The sequence below is a fragment of the Triturus cristatus genome, chromosome 4_1 (assembly GCF_964204655.1).
Source record: "Triturus cristatus chromosome 4_1, aTriCri1.1, whole genome shotgun sequence".
Taxonomy (NCBI): Eukaryota; Metazoa; Chordata; class Amphibia; order Caudata; family Salamandridae; genus Triturus; species Triturus cristatus.
Genome location: NC_140585.1, coordinates 476,952,247 through 476,968,946, shown reverse-complemented (window position 1 = coordinate 476,968,946; position 16,700 = coordinate 476,952,247). Strand labels below are relative to the sequence as shown.

At 46.6% G+C, this 16,700-nt stretch overlaps 1 protein-coding gene across 11 annotated transcripts in view; it reads right to left on the bottom strand.

Moving 5' to 3' along the window:
- Positions 1-16,700, bottom strand: part of PIK3C2G (phosphatidylinositol-4-phosphate 3-kinase catalytic subunit type 2 gamma) — a 2,048,585-nt gene that overhangs the window by 1,153,195 nt on the left and 878,690 nt on the right. For all 11 annotated transcript variants that reach the window (XM_085652678.1, XM_085652687.1, XM_085652677.1 and 8 more), the window contains one exon: positions 10,870-10,903. In XM_085652678.1, the coding sequence (XP_085508804.1) occupies positions 10,870-10,903 (34 nt within the window). The remainder of the gene's footprint in view (positions 1-10,869; positions 10,904-16,700) is intronic.

The window sequence follows — 16,700 nt, the reverse complement described above, 5'->3', positions numbered from 1 at the left end:
GCACCCATGTTTTTCTCCCGCCGCTGCACCCCTGCGGCCCCGCCCACCTGCTCTCCCATTGGAGGGCCTACCCTCCCGCCTCCCAGCTGACCCCTCCTCCCCTTCTACCCTCTTATGGCGGCCGCACGCAGCGGGTGCGCCGCTGGCGCGCCGAAGGCGCACCAAAGGCAAGCCCGTCTGCGCCCGTCCGCACCTGTTCCGCGCCCAGCGCCAGACCCCCTGGCCCCCGCAGATGCCAGCCCACCCGCCGGACTTACAATGCCGCCACCCTCAATGCACTCAACACCGGCTGGATCCCCGGTTGCTACCGAGCCACCCCAAATCGCTCCCACGGGCCCTTCACCTGCCAATCCTGCAAAGTTCTCCTGCATCCGGACCTGCACCACACCCGCCAAGCCGAGCACCAGCAACAACCACCTGAAGTGCATCCAGCTCAACACCCGCTCCGTCCACAGACACGCCGTGGAACTCTGGAACCTGCTCGACACCACATCTCCAGACGTCGCCTTCCTCACGGAAACCTGGATGAACGCCTCCTCAGCGCCCGACATCGCCATCGCTATGCCGGACGGATACAAGATCACCCGGAGGGACCGCGTCAACCAAACAGGAGGAGGCATCGCCATCGTCCACAAGAACACCATCCGCATCACAACCAACTCCGACGACACCCTCACAGCCGCTGAACACCTTCCCTTCCAGATACACACCGACCCCAAGACCACACTCAGAGGCACCCTCATCTACAGACCCCCAGGACCTCGCACACAATTCAGCGAAGACATCGTAGACTTCATCAGCCCACACGCCCTCCCCTCCGCTGACTACATCCTCCTAGGGGACCTCAACTTCCACCTGGAGAACAACAACGACAACAACACCACCACCCTGCTGGACAACCTCGCCATCCTCGGACTCAAGCAACTGGTGAACACCCCCACCCACTACGCCGGACATACGCTTGACCCAGTCTTCTCCTCCAGCAAGTACATCTCCTTCAGCCACTCCACCGGACTCCACTGGACAGACCACAGCTGCGTCCACTTCCGCATCAGAAGGACCACGACTCACCACCACCCGCAACAGGTTCCCCGCAGGAGCTGGAACAAGATCACCACCGACCAGCTCACCACATCACTGAGCCAGAACCCTCCCGCCAGCTCAACGGACCCCAACCAAGCAGCCAACAACCTCACAGAGTGGATCACCAACTGCGCTGACGACCTCGCACCGCTGAAAAAACATCCCAGCAGGCCCGGCAGCAAGAAAGCCTCCTGGTTCAACGACGACCTCAAGGACTCCAAGAAGAACTGCCGTACCCTCGAGAAAGCCTGGTGAAAAAACCCGACTACAGACAACATGACCACCCTCAAGCACGCCACCCGCAAACACCACCAGCTGATCCACACCACCAAGAAGACAGCATTCAAGGAACGACTAGACAACAACGCACACAACAGCAAGGAACTCTTCAGCATCATCAAAGAGCTCTCCAACCCCAGCGCCGGAAACAACGACATCACTCCCTCACAACACCTCTGCGACTCACTCGCCTCGTTCTTCCACAACAAGATCACCGACATACACAACAGCTTCGGCGCACAGACCACGCACCCGACCACCGAACCGACGCTCCCCACCACCACCCTCCGCACCTGGACCCCGGTCAGCACCGAAGACACCATCCACACGATGAACACCATCCGCTCCGGATCTCCAACCGACCCATGCCCCCACCACGTCTTCAACAAGGCCGACTCCGTCATCGCACCCCAACTCCGGGACATCATCAACTGCTCCATCAACACCGCCACCTTCCCGGAGAGCTGGAAGCATGCCGAACTCAGCGCCCTACTGAAGAAACCATCGGATCCCTCGACCACTCGCAGTCCGGCAGTCCGGCTTCCGAGCCAACCACAGCACCGAGACCGCCCTCATCGCAGCCACTGACGACATCCGAGCCCTGCTCGACAATAAGAAACAGCGGCCCTCATCCTCCTGGACCTCTCCGCAGCGTTCAATACTGTCTGCCACCGCACCCTAGTGCAGCGCCTCAGCAACATCGGAATCCAAGAGAAGGCACTAGAGTGGATCATCTCGTTCCTCACCGGAAGAACCCAGAGAGTCCGCCTCCCCCCGTTCAGATCCGAGGCCACCGAAGTTATCTGTGGCGTACCACAAGGATCTTCACTCAGCCCCACCCTCTTCAACGTCTACATGAGCCCCCTCGCAGCCATCGCACGCCAACACAACCTCAACATCATCTCCTACGCTGATGACACCCAGCTGATCCTCTCCCTCACCAACGACCCAGCCACCGCCAGAACCAACCTACACGAAGGGATGAAAGATGTAGCCGAGTGGATGATGAACAGCTGCCTGAAACTGAACTCAGACAATACGGAAGTCCTCATCCTTGGATCATCACCCTCTGCCTGGGATGACTCCTGGTGGCCCCCTGCCCTGGGCAGCACACCCAAACCAACGGACCACGCACGCAACCTGGGCTTCATCCTGGACTCCTCCCTCTCGATGACCAGACAAGTCAACGCCGTCTCGTCATCATGTTTCAACATCCTATGCATGCTCCGAAAGATCTTTCGATGGATCCCCACCGAAACCAGGAAGACGGTCACCCAGGCACTCGTCACCAGCCGACTGGACTACGGAAACACCCTCTACACCGGAACCACAGCCAAACTGCAGAAAAGACTCCAACGCATCCAGAACGCCTCCGCACGTCTCATCCTGTACATCCCCCGACACAGCCACATCTCCGGACACCTGAGAGACCTGCACTGGCTCCCCATCAGCAAGAGAATCACGTTCCGACTCCTCACCCACGCACACAATGCCCTCCACGACCTGGGCCCCAGGTACCTCAACCACCGCCTGACCTTCTACACTCCCACCCGCCAGCTACGATCGACCAGCCACGCCCTCGCCGCCGTTCCACGCATTCGAAGAACCACCATGGGAGGAAGATCCTTCTCCTACCTGGCAGCCAAGACTTGGAACTCCCTCCCAATCCACCTCCGTCTGACCCAAGACCACCTCTCCTTCAGGAAGCAACTCAAGACCTGGCTGTTCGAGCAGTAGCGGACCCCCCTCCCCAAGCGCCTTGAGACCCTCCGGGTGAGTAACGCGCTATACAAATTTCTTGATTGATTGTATCTAGTGAAATGTGTATGTTCTTCAAATTGCATGATGTTAAACATGTAAAGGTTGCTCTATACTCTCATAACTCAAATGGTCTGGTAGAAAGGGCAAACAAATTTGAGCAAGAAGGTATCCAAACAGTTTTGTCCTCTGAAGAAGATGTTAAAGACTTTAAAAAAAAAACGAGCTATAATAGCTCACCTCATGCTACCACAGGAGTGGCTCCTTTTAGCTTGATTAGTGGTATGAAGGTATATACCAATTTGTATCCCACATAGTTATCAGTCAAGGGTGATTGTAAGGTAACACCAGATGCAGTGGTGGCTCCCCCATTGGGGCGTGGGGGCATCACCATTTATGTTTCTGCCTTCTCACATTGCGAGAAAGCAGAAGTGCCTCTGTGCCTGGTTGGGGGCGGGAGGATGGGCGGTCCTGCTCGAGGGCAGGGGGGAGTGGCTTTCCCACTGTTGTGGGTACTGACGCCCCTGGAGCCGACAAAACAATCAGTACCCACAACAGTGGGTAAGCCACTCCCCCCCTGCCCTCGAGCAGGACCGTCCACCGTCCAGGAGAAAATGTCCTGGCTGGGGCGCTCGCATGCTGCGCCTACCACCGTTGTGATTGACTTGCGTTGCGTAGGGGAGCAAAGCTGCCTATTGGCTGCTTCCTGCAGCAGGAACACGAGGACCCACCAGTACAGCGTCGTGACCGGCCTGGAGCGGAGGCGATGCGGTACCCCGGCACTCAGGTACGTTTTATTTTAATTGTTTTATTCCCCGACCGTGACTACGAACATGCCGGCCACTGCTACATTTACACACACGGTTGGTGCTCGCTCTGAAACCCAGATTTTTTTTCCCACGGGAATAACAGTTCATCTGCGCCACAAACCCATGGCGGAAGCGTAGTTTCTGCATCGCCTGAGTAAATCTCTGCTCATTTCTAGGGTTGGAGCAGTCAGGTTTCAGTGCAGGAACCTACAAGTCCCTTGTTGTTTCCTTCCTCTGCGGCCATCTTGCACTGGTCATTTCAATGTAAACAAGGCCGCAGCTCCAACCCGGATGTCCATCAGTATCCAACGTGCAGAAAACTCCCTTTATCCAGTACTGAAGCCCTGCTTCCCATTCGTCCACCCCACTTGCCCTGATCTCACAGGGGGTAAAGTTTAAGGCCCTCTTCCTGGTCCCCAAGCCCACTGCGGTGGTGTCCTCGGCCCCACCGCAAACCTTGCTACTCCACCAGCCAAACAGCTGGTGTCAGCTACCAGAACAGACTCCGCATCCACCCACTGAGCTACAAACATTTCAGGGTACAGTCTTACATTTAAGGCCCTTCACTCTCTTACCCCAGCTAAATTTCACCTATGCCGGCAAGCTTTTAGACTGCTCTGCAACCATCAGGTTCTGAAGCCTGCAACTCCCCAGCTTGGACCCTCAGCCCTGCTGGCGATCATGACCACCGCGCAACCGTCCCTTGCTCCGCGCATAGCGCTGTAAAGCAATTTTTGGGTAGGCGCTACACAAAAAGTAAATCTTATTGCTATGCATATTTGCACAAATTGTGGACGCTTTTGGGCTCCATTCCATTTTGGTAAAACATTTGACAGGGATTATCCAGGCCGGTGTTAACCAAGCGCTACGTGATGCTTTTTCAAGGCGCACACCACAGACCCCCATTGGACAGGTGTTCCTGTGGGTCAAGGACATTTCTCGCGACATACGCTCTCTCTGACTGGAACAGATCAATTCAAACTCAGCCTGCTCTGGTAGAAGCCAGGTATGTTGTTCCAAGTGTCCCCTGCCCATAACTCAGAAGGGGAAGGAGCCTCCACCGGCCCGGTCTCCTCCTCCTGCTCCTGTCTGCGCTGGATGAAAAATACATCTGACTGCTCTTTGCTGCCAGGCCTGTGCGAGGCACAAGGCTGCCTGAGACCCGCGCCCTCCACCACCCCACTGCCACCTAGGATGTACAAGGCGAACCCCAGACTCTTCCTTCACACCTAGCCAGATCACACTATGCTAGCATGGAGCTGCTCAAGACGTCGGCATCTCTTCTCTTAGCTGTGTGCACCTCCTGCAAGGCTGCCAAGCTCCTGAGTGGTGAGTTTAAATTATATTTCATTTTTGGCGCTAGGTTCTTAGAAACATTATTTATAACCTCATGATGAACTCCGAGGAATCAGTGACCGATGCGTATCATGCACAGTAGCGGCATGCACAGAAAAAGAGCAGAGGATTGGTAGACATGTGAGGTGTGGTGTTTGGGGTGAGGTGCAGGTGCAGGTGCAGAATTGGTTTACGGCTCAGCAAAGTCAGAATCTAGCTGCTATAGAACCTGACCACATAACCTGCTTGAAAAATGTGATGAACTGTAACACGTTTTTGCTTGTATGAATTGTGATTATGTAATAATTATGAAAGCGTGTCTTTTTGTAACTGATAATTTAATTTTAATACTTATTATTGTGGGAGTGTAGATAAATTGATTGCTTTTGTGATTGCAAAAAGAGAAGAAAATGTCACCAGGCACAGGTATGGAAAAAAGAATCCATTGTGAGGTGTAGTTAGGCACAGAGGTAATGGGATACAGGAGGGTGGTATGAATCACTAAATAGTAATAATAAATAATAAATAATAAATAATAAATGTAAGTAGGGATACATGTAATAGCTGGGATGTGCCATAGACCCTGCTGAAAACCAAAATGCTGAGTCTCTCTAGCAGTGCTGCAGTATTGTGCCGCAGAGTGGGTGACATCATGTTCGAGCTGCCTGTTTAAGTTGGTTTGGTCAAGGACACGTTCTGTTTGCAGTGCTTTGCCTGCTGTCTGGCTCTGGTGCCTTGTCATTAGACCTCAGAGTGGTTGACACCTTCCTGTTTTCTCAAATTTGCTTGAAAATGCACCATGTGCCCACTCTTTTTTCAAAACATTTTCGAGAAAGAACCCCCGCCCAACCCCCCGTAGGTGGTTCAGGCTCGCTCGCTACGCTCGCTCGCCGCAGTGAAGTACCACAATTGTTTTACGCATCACCACTTTCAAATGTCACCAGCCGCCACTGGCCAGATGGGAAAGATATAACTCATGAAGCACATGTCATGGTACTTTAAAAGAAGGCATAAATGAAGCAGAGGTTTAACATAAGGAAGAGTGATTCAAATCTAAAAGTCCATCATTTGGCCCTAATTAAAAAAAACAAAAGCTGTATAAGAGAGAATCCAAATTTTTCCTTCCTGTTCTGGTAAAGAAAGTCAGCAAGGGGCAACGTTGCTTGCAGAAAAAGGTTGGTTGTCAAACATATTTTAGTGTGAGTGACCCGCTCAACAAGCTGAAATCATAGAGAAAGTTAGGAAGAACCACAAGAATGAAGGTGGCTGGTCCACTTGGTTAGAAAGTAAAGATAGAAGAACTGATGATATTGTTAATTTCCATCAGTCAACTAGTGTAGTTAAGTGAACGAGTTAGATTTTCTTATGGGGTCAGAGTATTGAGATGATATTGTTAATTTCCGTCAGTCAACTAGTGTAGTGAAGTGAACAAATCAGATTTGCATATGGGGTCAGGATATTGTGTGCCTGGCTCATCCATTCAATGTGATCCAAACACATAAACATTTAAGTTATCACTGATAATGAATTAAGAAATGATAAGATGGTGTTGCAAGTGGCAAATTATTTGAAAGTACCTGGTAAATTTGAAGACTATATTATGAATCAAGGTTTTACCATTATAGTGAATATTCTTTTCTTTTTTTTTTACTTACTGTTATTTTAGATTCTGTCATTTTTTAAATTGTAAGGGAGAAGGTGGTATTGTATAGTAATGTTGTAAGTTGTCCCATGCATGATGCACATTCTGGAATGGTGCAATGGCTGGCGCTCGGTTGAAGATCGCTAGTTGCATCTAATGCACCTGTCCATCGGTCCAGTTCAGGTCGTGGGTTTTTTCGTCTTGTTTTTTTTGTCTCTAGCCTGATTTTATTTTACGCATCCTAGGCAGTTTGCAACTCATTATATGAAGGTGGTACTGAAGCAGCTTTTAGCAGGACCGTTCCTCTGCAGCGGCTCCTCTCTCTCCACCCAACAAGAACCTTTTTCACAGCTCATAAAGCTCTGAAAGAGTGAGAACTGCTTGTCTTTCAGAGAGTTAAATGTGGCAGTAAATTTGGCATCTCTCAATGCATCTATGTGTGCTGAGAGACAGAAGCCCTGATTGCAGGGCAAACGTGCAAAATGCAGATAGTTCAGCCATCTTAAGCCCAAATAAATGGGGGGTGTGCACGGTTGTGATCTTAGTACAGAGCCCTGGACAATTGCCCATGCTTAGCACCGGCCCTGCATCTTGATGTACATAATGCAGTTTCTTTTGTAGTTTTGAGTAGATCAAGAACAGTCTCAACAATCTATTGTTACATTATTAGATCAAGGCATTCACACCACCTACATGTGATGGCCTATTTCTTTAATAAAGAACCACCCCATAGTTAAAGAACTAGTTTTCTCCGGCTGTATAACAGAAAAGAAACATTGCCAACTTATTAACTCCGCTATAGCACTCATGTGTGTTGTCCTTCAAGTACACTGCTTTCTAGCTTCCCTTCCCTCAGTCCTTTACTTTCATGTGATTTCCAATAAATGTCTTTAGATCCCCTATTTAGAGAAAGGAAAGAACACAGATGCACTCAATATATCACTCCTTGCCCTTGACAAATACTCCAAACACAAAATTTCTTAGCCCATCTGTTAGTCTTGCCTAACTAAAATTATATGTGAAAATTAATTTATAAAATGCAAATTAAATTTAGATCCTTTCAGTCAGTAAGGTAATCAGACTTTTGTTTACCTAGGCTTAACCTTTATCTTTATAATCATACCACAGTGTACACCTTTACTACTTCCCATGTCGAAGAATATTTCTTAGTAACTTAAAAACTCCTTTCAAAATGAGGATTACATATGTTGAATCAAAACCTGGGGTACGTAACTCACAAACAACCAGCCACGTTCCTTTTTTTCCCAATGTTTCACAATAACTTTCTTTATTAGAATGGCAGATTACATAAATGTAAGACCACTTATGTTCTACTTCTCTCTCATCTGCTTTTTAAACAAACCACATATTTTCACCTTCTTTTATCATGGTACTGTATAGGGTCGAGCCAACTCCGCAGCAATGTGCACCTACACTAAAATCATTGGTGCATCCTTTCAAGACTGCCTTTACTGTTCTTAATCAGGTTTGCAGTCCCACCCCTAGAAACGTCTTTAGTAACTGCTGAATACTCCTTTTACATCACAGTTTATCTCTGCCTACCCTGGATGCCTAGATATGCCACCACCATCACTTTTCAAGTATCACAATGTGGCAGCCATATTGGTATTATTTCCATATCCAATATTGCATTATTAATGACCTTTACACAACAGACCTATCCTTTAGATGTAGACTAGTAAGCACCATTCTTGTATGTCACTACAGTGAGTGTAATGCCGCAAGAGGTAGGATCATCTTCATTTTACACCACTGTGGTAAAGACCATAGGGATGTGCATACGAAACCTGTGATCAAATATTTTAGTGTTTGCAACAGAATGCATTTGTTCAAACACATATATCAAGTCTTACCAGTCTTTCTCCTGTCAAAGTATAACAGCTACCCCAGCAAAGATTCAGCATTACAACACACTTGAGCCCTCACTCAATGAGTTGTTGGACCCAGTCCAGACCTTGAAGAAGGCCACACCAACCATGTAGAGAAGTGTGGCTCAATGATTAGAGTGGCAGACACTGATGCAGAGGTCTAGCCTGGGACCAGGGTTCAATTCCCCGCCTCGGCGGGTCTTGGGCTCAAAATTTCCACGGACCTGATCATTCTCGCCTCGGTGCCTATTCCAATCATGGAGTCCCGCTCTGCAACTCTGGGCAATAGCTTGCTTAATCTCCACAACGGCCCCCACAATGCTAAGGATGCCTGGCCTCCACTTTGGGGGTGCCCAGGAGTGGACGCCTCACAAGGAAAGACAGGATGGGTTCCACAGTGGTATTCGTACAAGCGCCTTGAGACCCTTGCAGGTGAGTAGTGCGCTATACAAGTATCAAATTTACATTTTACATTTATCTGCTTCTCAGAATGCAGAATCTACTACTTATACGCCTATTTGTCGTGAAAAGTAGAAGCAAAGGAAGTGTCAGTCTTAAATAGCTGTGCTGAATGGGGCACACCCAAAGGTCACAATGTTTTCCCAAACTTCAACCACATTTTTGAGCCAGTAAGAACATCTATACAAACAGTTGTATTAAAATGTTTATAGTTTTGAAGACATCAGGTAGCTTTTTCACAGGACACTAGTATTGATTTACAACTATATTACCTGTTTAAATTAGCACATACTTTGCTATCCAGTGTAGTTTATGACTTTGTAAATGGGCTTACCCACATAGTCACCGACATTGGGCAACTGTAGATGATGAGGCCTTTCTGAGAAGCCAGTTCTATATAATATAATACTGTAGCTGTACTGTGCCACTTTAATCATTGATTCGGTCCTTTCAGCACGCTAGTTTATTGTTAGTAAATCATGACACTGACTTAAAACTAAAGGATTTCGGGGGGTAGGAGGAGTTCTCTACAGGAGAGAGAAACTTTGGTTGGAGGTATCAGAACTCTCAAACCAAGACTCAGGTACTTTGTGTGGACATTATGTTGACACAACCTCTCACAGGATTCTGGCCAATATTTCAAAATCTCTAAAAGCCGTAATCCCCTTCTTCCCGAGGCTCGGTTGGGAGATTCTGCTAATATGTTTTTGTAACTCTTTTGACCTTTTTCTTCTATTGAGTGATTAGAGAATATAGTATTGTGGTTCACTTATATTGATGGTTTGTGTGCATGTTTCCAGCAGCTGTGATTTTTAAGGGCATGCTTTAGATATGCTTTTCAGAGTGTGTGATTATGAATAGAGTATGAAATAAATCCGCTCATTTGACAGATCTGGGATATTTAAATTACCTTAATGCTAACTGCTGGCAACAATTTAAAGAGAAAGACTTAGGTCTTTTCCGGTTTATACTTTTGGTCAAATAATATGGTTGGAATTTATTCCAACATGGTTTTCCGCATACCTGCCATAACAAGTGTGACCCACTGATACTTTTGTTCATTGTGTTTGCTTGATTGAAGATAAAGAGAATGGTGTAATTGGATGACAAGGCAGGGAACTTGGTGAAACTTAATGATGGAATGTTGTTCCCAAGGAGATATCAAAAAAATCATATTAATATACCTCTTCAAAATTCAAGGAATGATTGTGGAAATCACATATATTTTTCAATTTGTAGACCAGATGATTGTTGAGCATCTTTTTAGTTTTCCAATGAATAAATGTAACAGAGATGAAGTTGGCAATATCATGCTTGACTACAACGTGCCTAAAATCCACACCAAAGAGGTTGTGGAGAATTGGACATTTTGGCTGGTCTCAAAAAGCTCATGAAGCAGTTGTATGATGCGTTACTGAAAGTTTGTATTTGAAAGTTTTCTTAACGGTGCTATGCAACAAACAGGACATAAAATGTGTGAAGCTAAAAACATTGTCAACATGTATTACTTTTGAATCACTTGTGAATCCTTTCTGATTAGACCAACAAAACATGCAAAAGTGAAATGACCAATCAAAGACACTTATCTAAAGTAATTTCACAAATAGAATGTTACCTTGTTGTAGATAACTTGCATCTGGCTGGGCACTCTGTAATTAAGCAAAACACATAATCAACAAGGAATTGTCTAAAATGTTCTTTTGCAGCACCTTTTGTTGCATAACATGGCTACTGAAACTTTGACCTATAAATCAAAAAATCCCACAAAGGTCACCACATTTACCAGTTTTTGACAAACGTATTTGTTATAAAATATCCATACATGTAAATGTCAGGACAGTAATAAGCGGAATAGAGAGGCTTCAACGTTTCACTTTGTATGTTTATCTAGGACATCTGCTCAAATACAGATTTTTCTTATCTTTATATCTACTTACTTCGTCCGATGACGAGAATTGCAGATGTAATCGTCATGAGCAAACTTATTAGCCATAGATTTTCTCAAGCTTGTTTACCCAAGTTTGTTAAACACATTTAATTTATTGGTGTTTTGAGTGCAGGGTTTGTTACATTTGGCAGTGCTCATCAGATCACTATCAGGCACTAAGTATTCACTGGAAGCAACATTGTAACCTTCAGGGGTTAATACATTTGGTAATTATTGGTAATCTTCATTATCCCAATTAGGAGTCCTCCTTGTCACAGTCTGTTGGTATGACCTTCCTAAGACAGCTATAGGATGTAAGTACTTTTTTATTTCTATTACTTTTCTTTTTTAAACTCTTCCCCCTTGGCCTCCTCTTGTTATGTTGACAAGCTGCGAACCAGAAGGTGCAACCAGGGAGGGAGAGAGGGAAGAGGACTGGGATGGAGAGGACCTCTTATTGGGGTTATGATCTTTTCCGGTAAGTGACAAGTTTGTTACTCCCTATTAAGGTACTCCTCATCCGAGTCCTAACAACTGAGGCTATATCCAAACTCAGAAAAACGAGGTTGCACCAACATAACAATTGCAATAATCAAGAATTAGAACAGAAACAACAATTAGTCATTGCTGTAGTCAAAACTTTTGACCCAAAAGGTCCTCCCAAATCATCACATACAGAACGTGGATAATGATTAAGAAAAGAATGGTGGGAAGCCCTAGTGGCCACCTGGCAAATTTCCAAGAGGTAGACAACCCCAGCCTCAGCCCAGGAAGTGGAAACTGCCCTTGTGGATCGACATTGAAAATCAGATGGAAAGGGTTCCCCCAACATAGAATATGGCCAAGCAATGGCTTGACAGACCCATCAACTTAGGGTTTCAGTAGATATCTTCTTACAATTTGCTACAGAGCCATGAGAAATAAATAAGGGGTTTGACAATCAAAAAGGTTTTGCGTGCTCCAAATAAATCAGAAGGGCCCTCCTGACCTCTAGAGTAGAAGGGAGAGAAGCTGAAGAGGAATCCTAAAATACTGGTAAAATAACCTAATTTGCAGAGTGAAAAGAAGAAGACACATTCGAAATCAACTTACGCTTGAATCTAATAACGAGACAGTCAGGGAAACATTTAGGATTGGGAAAAACAGCAATGACTGCTGCCTAAGTCCCCAAGATGCCTAGCTAATGTAACTGCCACCAAAAATAAAAATTTTGCTGACAACCAGACACATTCTGCTGGTGAGACACCTGTGGATATTGAAGAGGAGAGTGTGTACAAGGGAGATGAAAAAACCTTCGCTTAGGTAGAGCCAGAAGGAGAGGAAACCAGCGATGCCTGTGCCAGTAGTAACCAATCAGGATCACATGAGCCTTCTCTATTCTGATCTTCTGAAGGACATTTGGTAGATGGGGAATCTTAGGAAACTCCTGACAGACAAGGCAGAACTGAGGAGGAGACAAATGGAATGTCACTGAGGATGGCAAATTCCTGCTGGGGTTGTCTGCACAGAGTTTCATCTCCCCAGACGGTAAACTGCTTTCAGACCCAGAACATTCTGCTCTGCCTAAAAACAAATCAGGGATGGAATCTGATTAAGGGAAATACTCCTTGTACCCCCCCTGCCTGTTCAAGTATGCCCTTGCCACTTGATTGTATGTCCCAACAACCAAATGTTGTCCTTTTAATAAGTCCTGCAAGGCAAGCAAGCCTTTCCTGACAGACATGAGATCTCTCCAGTTCGAGGACTGGTGCTTCTCCCATTGTGACCAAGGGACCCCCATCTCTTGTTGATCCAGCACTGCTCCGCAATCCCACATGCTGGCATCCGTCATCAAGAGCACTGGAGGTGGTAATTGGAAAGGAACTCCCTTCAACAGATGGTCCTGAACAAGCCACAAAAAAAGGTCTTAAGCAATCTGACCTCAAAGGGGGATCATCTGTTCGTATTTCTGTAAGCTGGGATCCCAATGTTTGAGGGTGTGGTTCTCAATAGGTTTCAAATTAAATCGTCCCGATGGGACTACAGCTGTTGAGGCTGCACTTATAACCAGCATTTTGCAGAACTCAGTGAATGTGTCACCAAGTTCATCACACCCGAATGGAGAGAGCTCATTCTGTCCATCAAAAGAAATGCAGCTCCCATACAAGTAGGGGTGGGCGGAATTTGCGAAATCCACTTTCGCGAATTATCGCGAAAATGTTAAAAATTATCGCAAACACGAGGAAATATCGCGAAGATGCCAAAGTTTTTTTTCCGCATGTTCGCGAGACTTTCTGCATGGTTGCGGCTCGCCAACTTACCCATGTGGTTGCTCACGGGCGCAGCCATCTTGTTTTCAGTTGTCTCGCGGTGCATGATCGCGAGAAGAAAGACATGATCGCGTGACGCATGACGTCACTGCAGGCGCGAACTGTTGCGAGACAGCGCAAATGGCTAAAAACAATACAACATCTCATGGAGAATGCGACCGGATCAAGAAAACTTGTCGGCGAACGCAGGGATTCAGGTAAGGCGATCGCGCACGCGCGAGAATGTATTATTTTACAGCGCAAGCAAGAACCAAATTATCACTAAGCTGCGAAATGCGGAAATTTTGACATTTTCGCTCTTTCCGCGGAACGCGAAAATGTCAGATTATCGCAATTTCCGCGAACGGAACGAAATTTTCGCCCAGGCCTACATACAAGTAACCAATCGAGCACTGATAAATGTATTTTCTTGTGAAGGGGTGATATGCTACTTTGACCGATTTACCGGAAGGCCGCAAACTTTCAAGGTCTGAAGAACTAGATCCACATCCTGGCGTGCCTTAAAAAGAGAAGGGACAGTCAACAACCACTCATCAAGAGAGGGTGGCTTAAAAAACAGGTTTTCTGTACCCAAACTGTTTGTTCACTGGAACCTGTTTAAAAGGTTTCAACATTTCCCTACCCTCTGCTTTTACACCATATCATTCAGTTCAAGGCTAAACAACTTCTGCCCCAAAACAGGCAGCTTATGAATCATCGTCCGCTTACTTGCTTTCAACTCCTATGACTTCAACCACATAGTCCTACACCCTGAGATGGAAGCACCTGCTGCAGATGTAGAAGCCCAAAGACTGCTGAAAAAGGAATCAGATAACAATTGAGATAACATTTCTATATTAGCCAAAAGAGTAGTAGGATCCCCTTCTGCCTGAAGACCGTTACATGAAGCATGGAAATCTTTAAGGAGAGCTTCCATAGCATATGCTGCATAAGGATTTGCCGTAATACCATAGTTGGAAGAAGTATGTGCCCTTTTTAAGGTGGTCTCTACCTTTTTATCGATAGAATCAGAGAGGACAGCATTCTCTGAGGCCCAAAAGGATGAAGAGAAAATAGATGCCTGTTAGATTTGGAGGTCTCTAGTTGGCAGAGGTAGGTACCTTTGTCCAAATAGGGGCCCTTGCGTCTAGTCAGGGTAAGGGAGTACACTCCTAAATTAACCCCTGCTCACCCCCTTGTTAGCTTGGCATGAGCAGACTTATCTCAGAGGCAGTGTGTAAAGGATTTGTGAACACATACAGTAATCAAGTGACAACACTACAGATGGACACCACACAAGTTTTATATGAAAAATAAGTATTCTTTATATAGACTTATCACAAAACCACAAACAACAAAAATCCACAATACTTTACTTAAAATGGTAGAATTAGCTTAATTCTCTTTAGATGTTAAAATGCGACACTTTGGGTTCAATGTACCTTAAGATGCGTAACGCTATACAACAAAAGTGTTGCAGGGAAGGTGATGCGTCGGTTCCTTACACGCAAGAACGATGATGCGTCGAGTCCCTACTGCTGCATAGGGGATGCGTCGGTTCTTCTCTGCGAGGGAAGGTAATGCGTCGGTTTCTTACTGTGATTCCGTGGCGATGCGGCACGCAACGCCGTGATGCGATGAAGATCCGGTATAATGCGACAAAGATGGCGTCTTCTTCTTGATGCGACACGATGCAGACCGCGACAGGCCCGGCGACACGCTTCTTGGTGGCGTCTGATGTGACGTCGACCCTCTTCTCTGGCGATGTGAGGTGCTTTCTCGTTGTGAAGGGACAGCGGCAGTTCGGCGACACGTTTCTTGCTCGTGAGTCACGCTTCCAGCTCCTTGCAACATGCAGTCCCTCAGAAAGCGATGCAAAACAGCAGGCACTTCCAAATAACTCTTGGGGAGCTGGTTGGTGAAGTCTGTTGTCCCTGAGACTTCAGCAGGAGGCAAGCTCTTTTCTCAAGCCCTTGGAGATCCTTCACAAGTTGATTAAAATTATACACAAAGTTCCTTTCTCCTCTCTTTGGAAGTCAGGCAACCACTGCAGGCCAATCCCTCAAGCTTAGGGATAGTCTCTCCTCAGTCTCTCTGGTTCCTCTCCTCAGGAAAGGTTTCTTCTTCTTTCCCAAAGTGATCTAAAGTTCTTGGGTTTGGGTCCCGATATTTATACTCAGTTTGTCTTTCTTCTCTGAAGGCAGAGAGACCTTTGCCTAGTCCAAACCAGTTCTGGTCAGTCCTGGAGCACTCTGTTTATATGACTCCTTCTTTCCTTTCGCAGGGCAGAGACATCAGACGCACCACAGGAGGTGAAACCAGCATTGTGGAGGGGAGGCACAGCCCTATTCAGGTCCCAGGTGCAACTCCTCCCAACCATCTACATGCAGATCTCTCTATTCAGCCCTGTGCTGACTCACTCCTGTCTCCTGGAATCCCCCATCCCCTGTCACTCAAACTCCAGACAAGGAATACACAACCTAGCAGAGGCAGGCTTGGATGGTTAGGCAAGAAAATACCTACTTTCTAAAAGTGGTATTTTCAAACACAGAATGTTAAAACCAACTTCAATAAAAGATGCATTTTATCATTCTGAGTTCAGGCATACTAAACTCGAATTTCTACCTAGTTCCCTGAGTCAGTTAGGATTATAAGATGTAATAATCAAACTGCCCATTCCGGCCTATGGGGAACAGGTAGCCTTGCAATAGTGAAAAACAAAAATGGGCATGTCCTACCTTATACTTACAATGCACCCTGCCCTTGGGCCCACCTTGGGGTGACTAATATGCAGAAAAGGGAAGGTTTAGGGACTGGCAAGTGGATGCACTTGCCCAGTCAGCATGGCAGTACCAGATTGCACACAGGCTCTGCAATGGCAGACCTGAGACACACTTTTACAGGCTGCTTCTGTGGGTGGCACAACCAGTGCTGCAAGCCCATTAGCAGCATTTGGATTACCAGCCCTAGGCACCCCTGGTGCACTGTACTAGGGTCTGACAAGTAAACCAAATCAGCCAATCATGGAATCACTAATCCATACATCAATTTACAATAGGGAGCACTTGCACTGTGGCACTGGATAGCAGTTACACAGTGCCCAAAGCATCTACCACCAGCAAAACCACATGAGGCAACAGCAAAAAATGGAAGGGAGACCCACGTCAAGGTGCCAGGTCTAACAATGCCAAAATAGCTTTTAATTTCCATATTTGAAATACCCCTCCAACA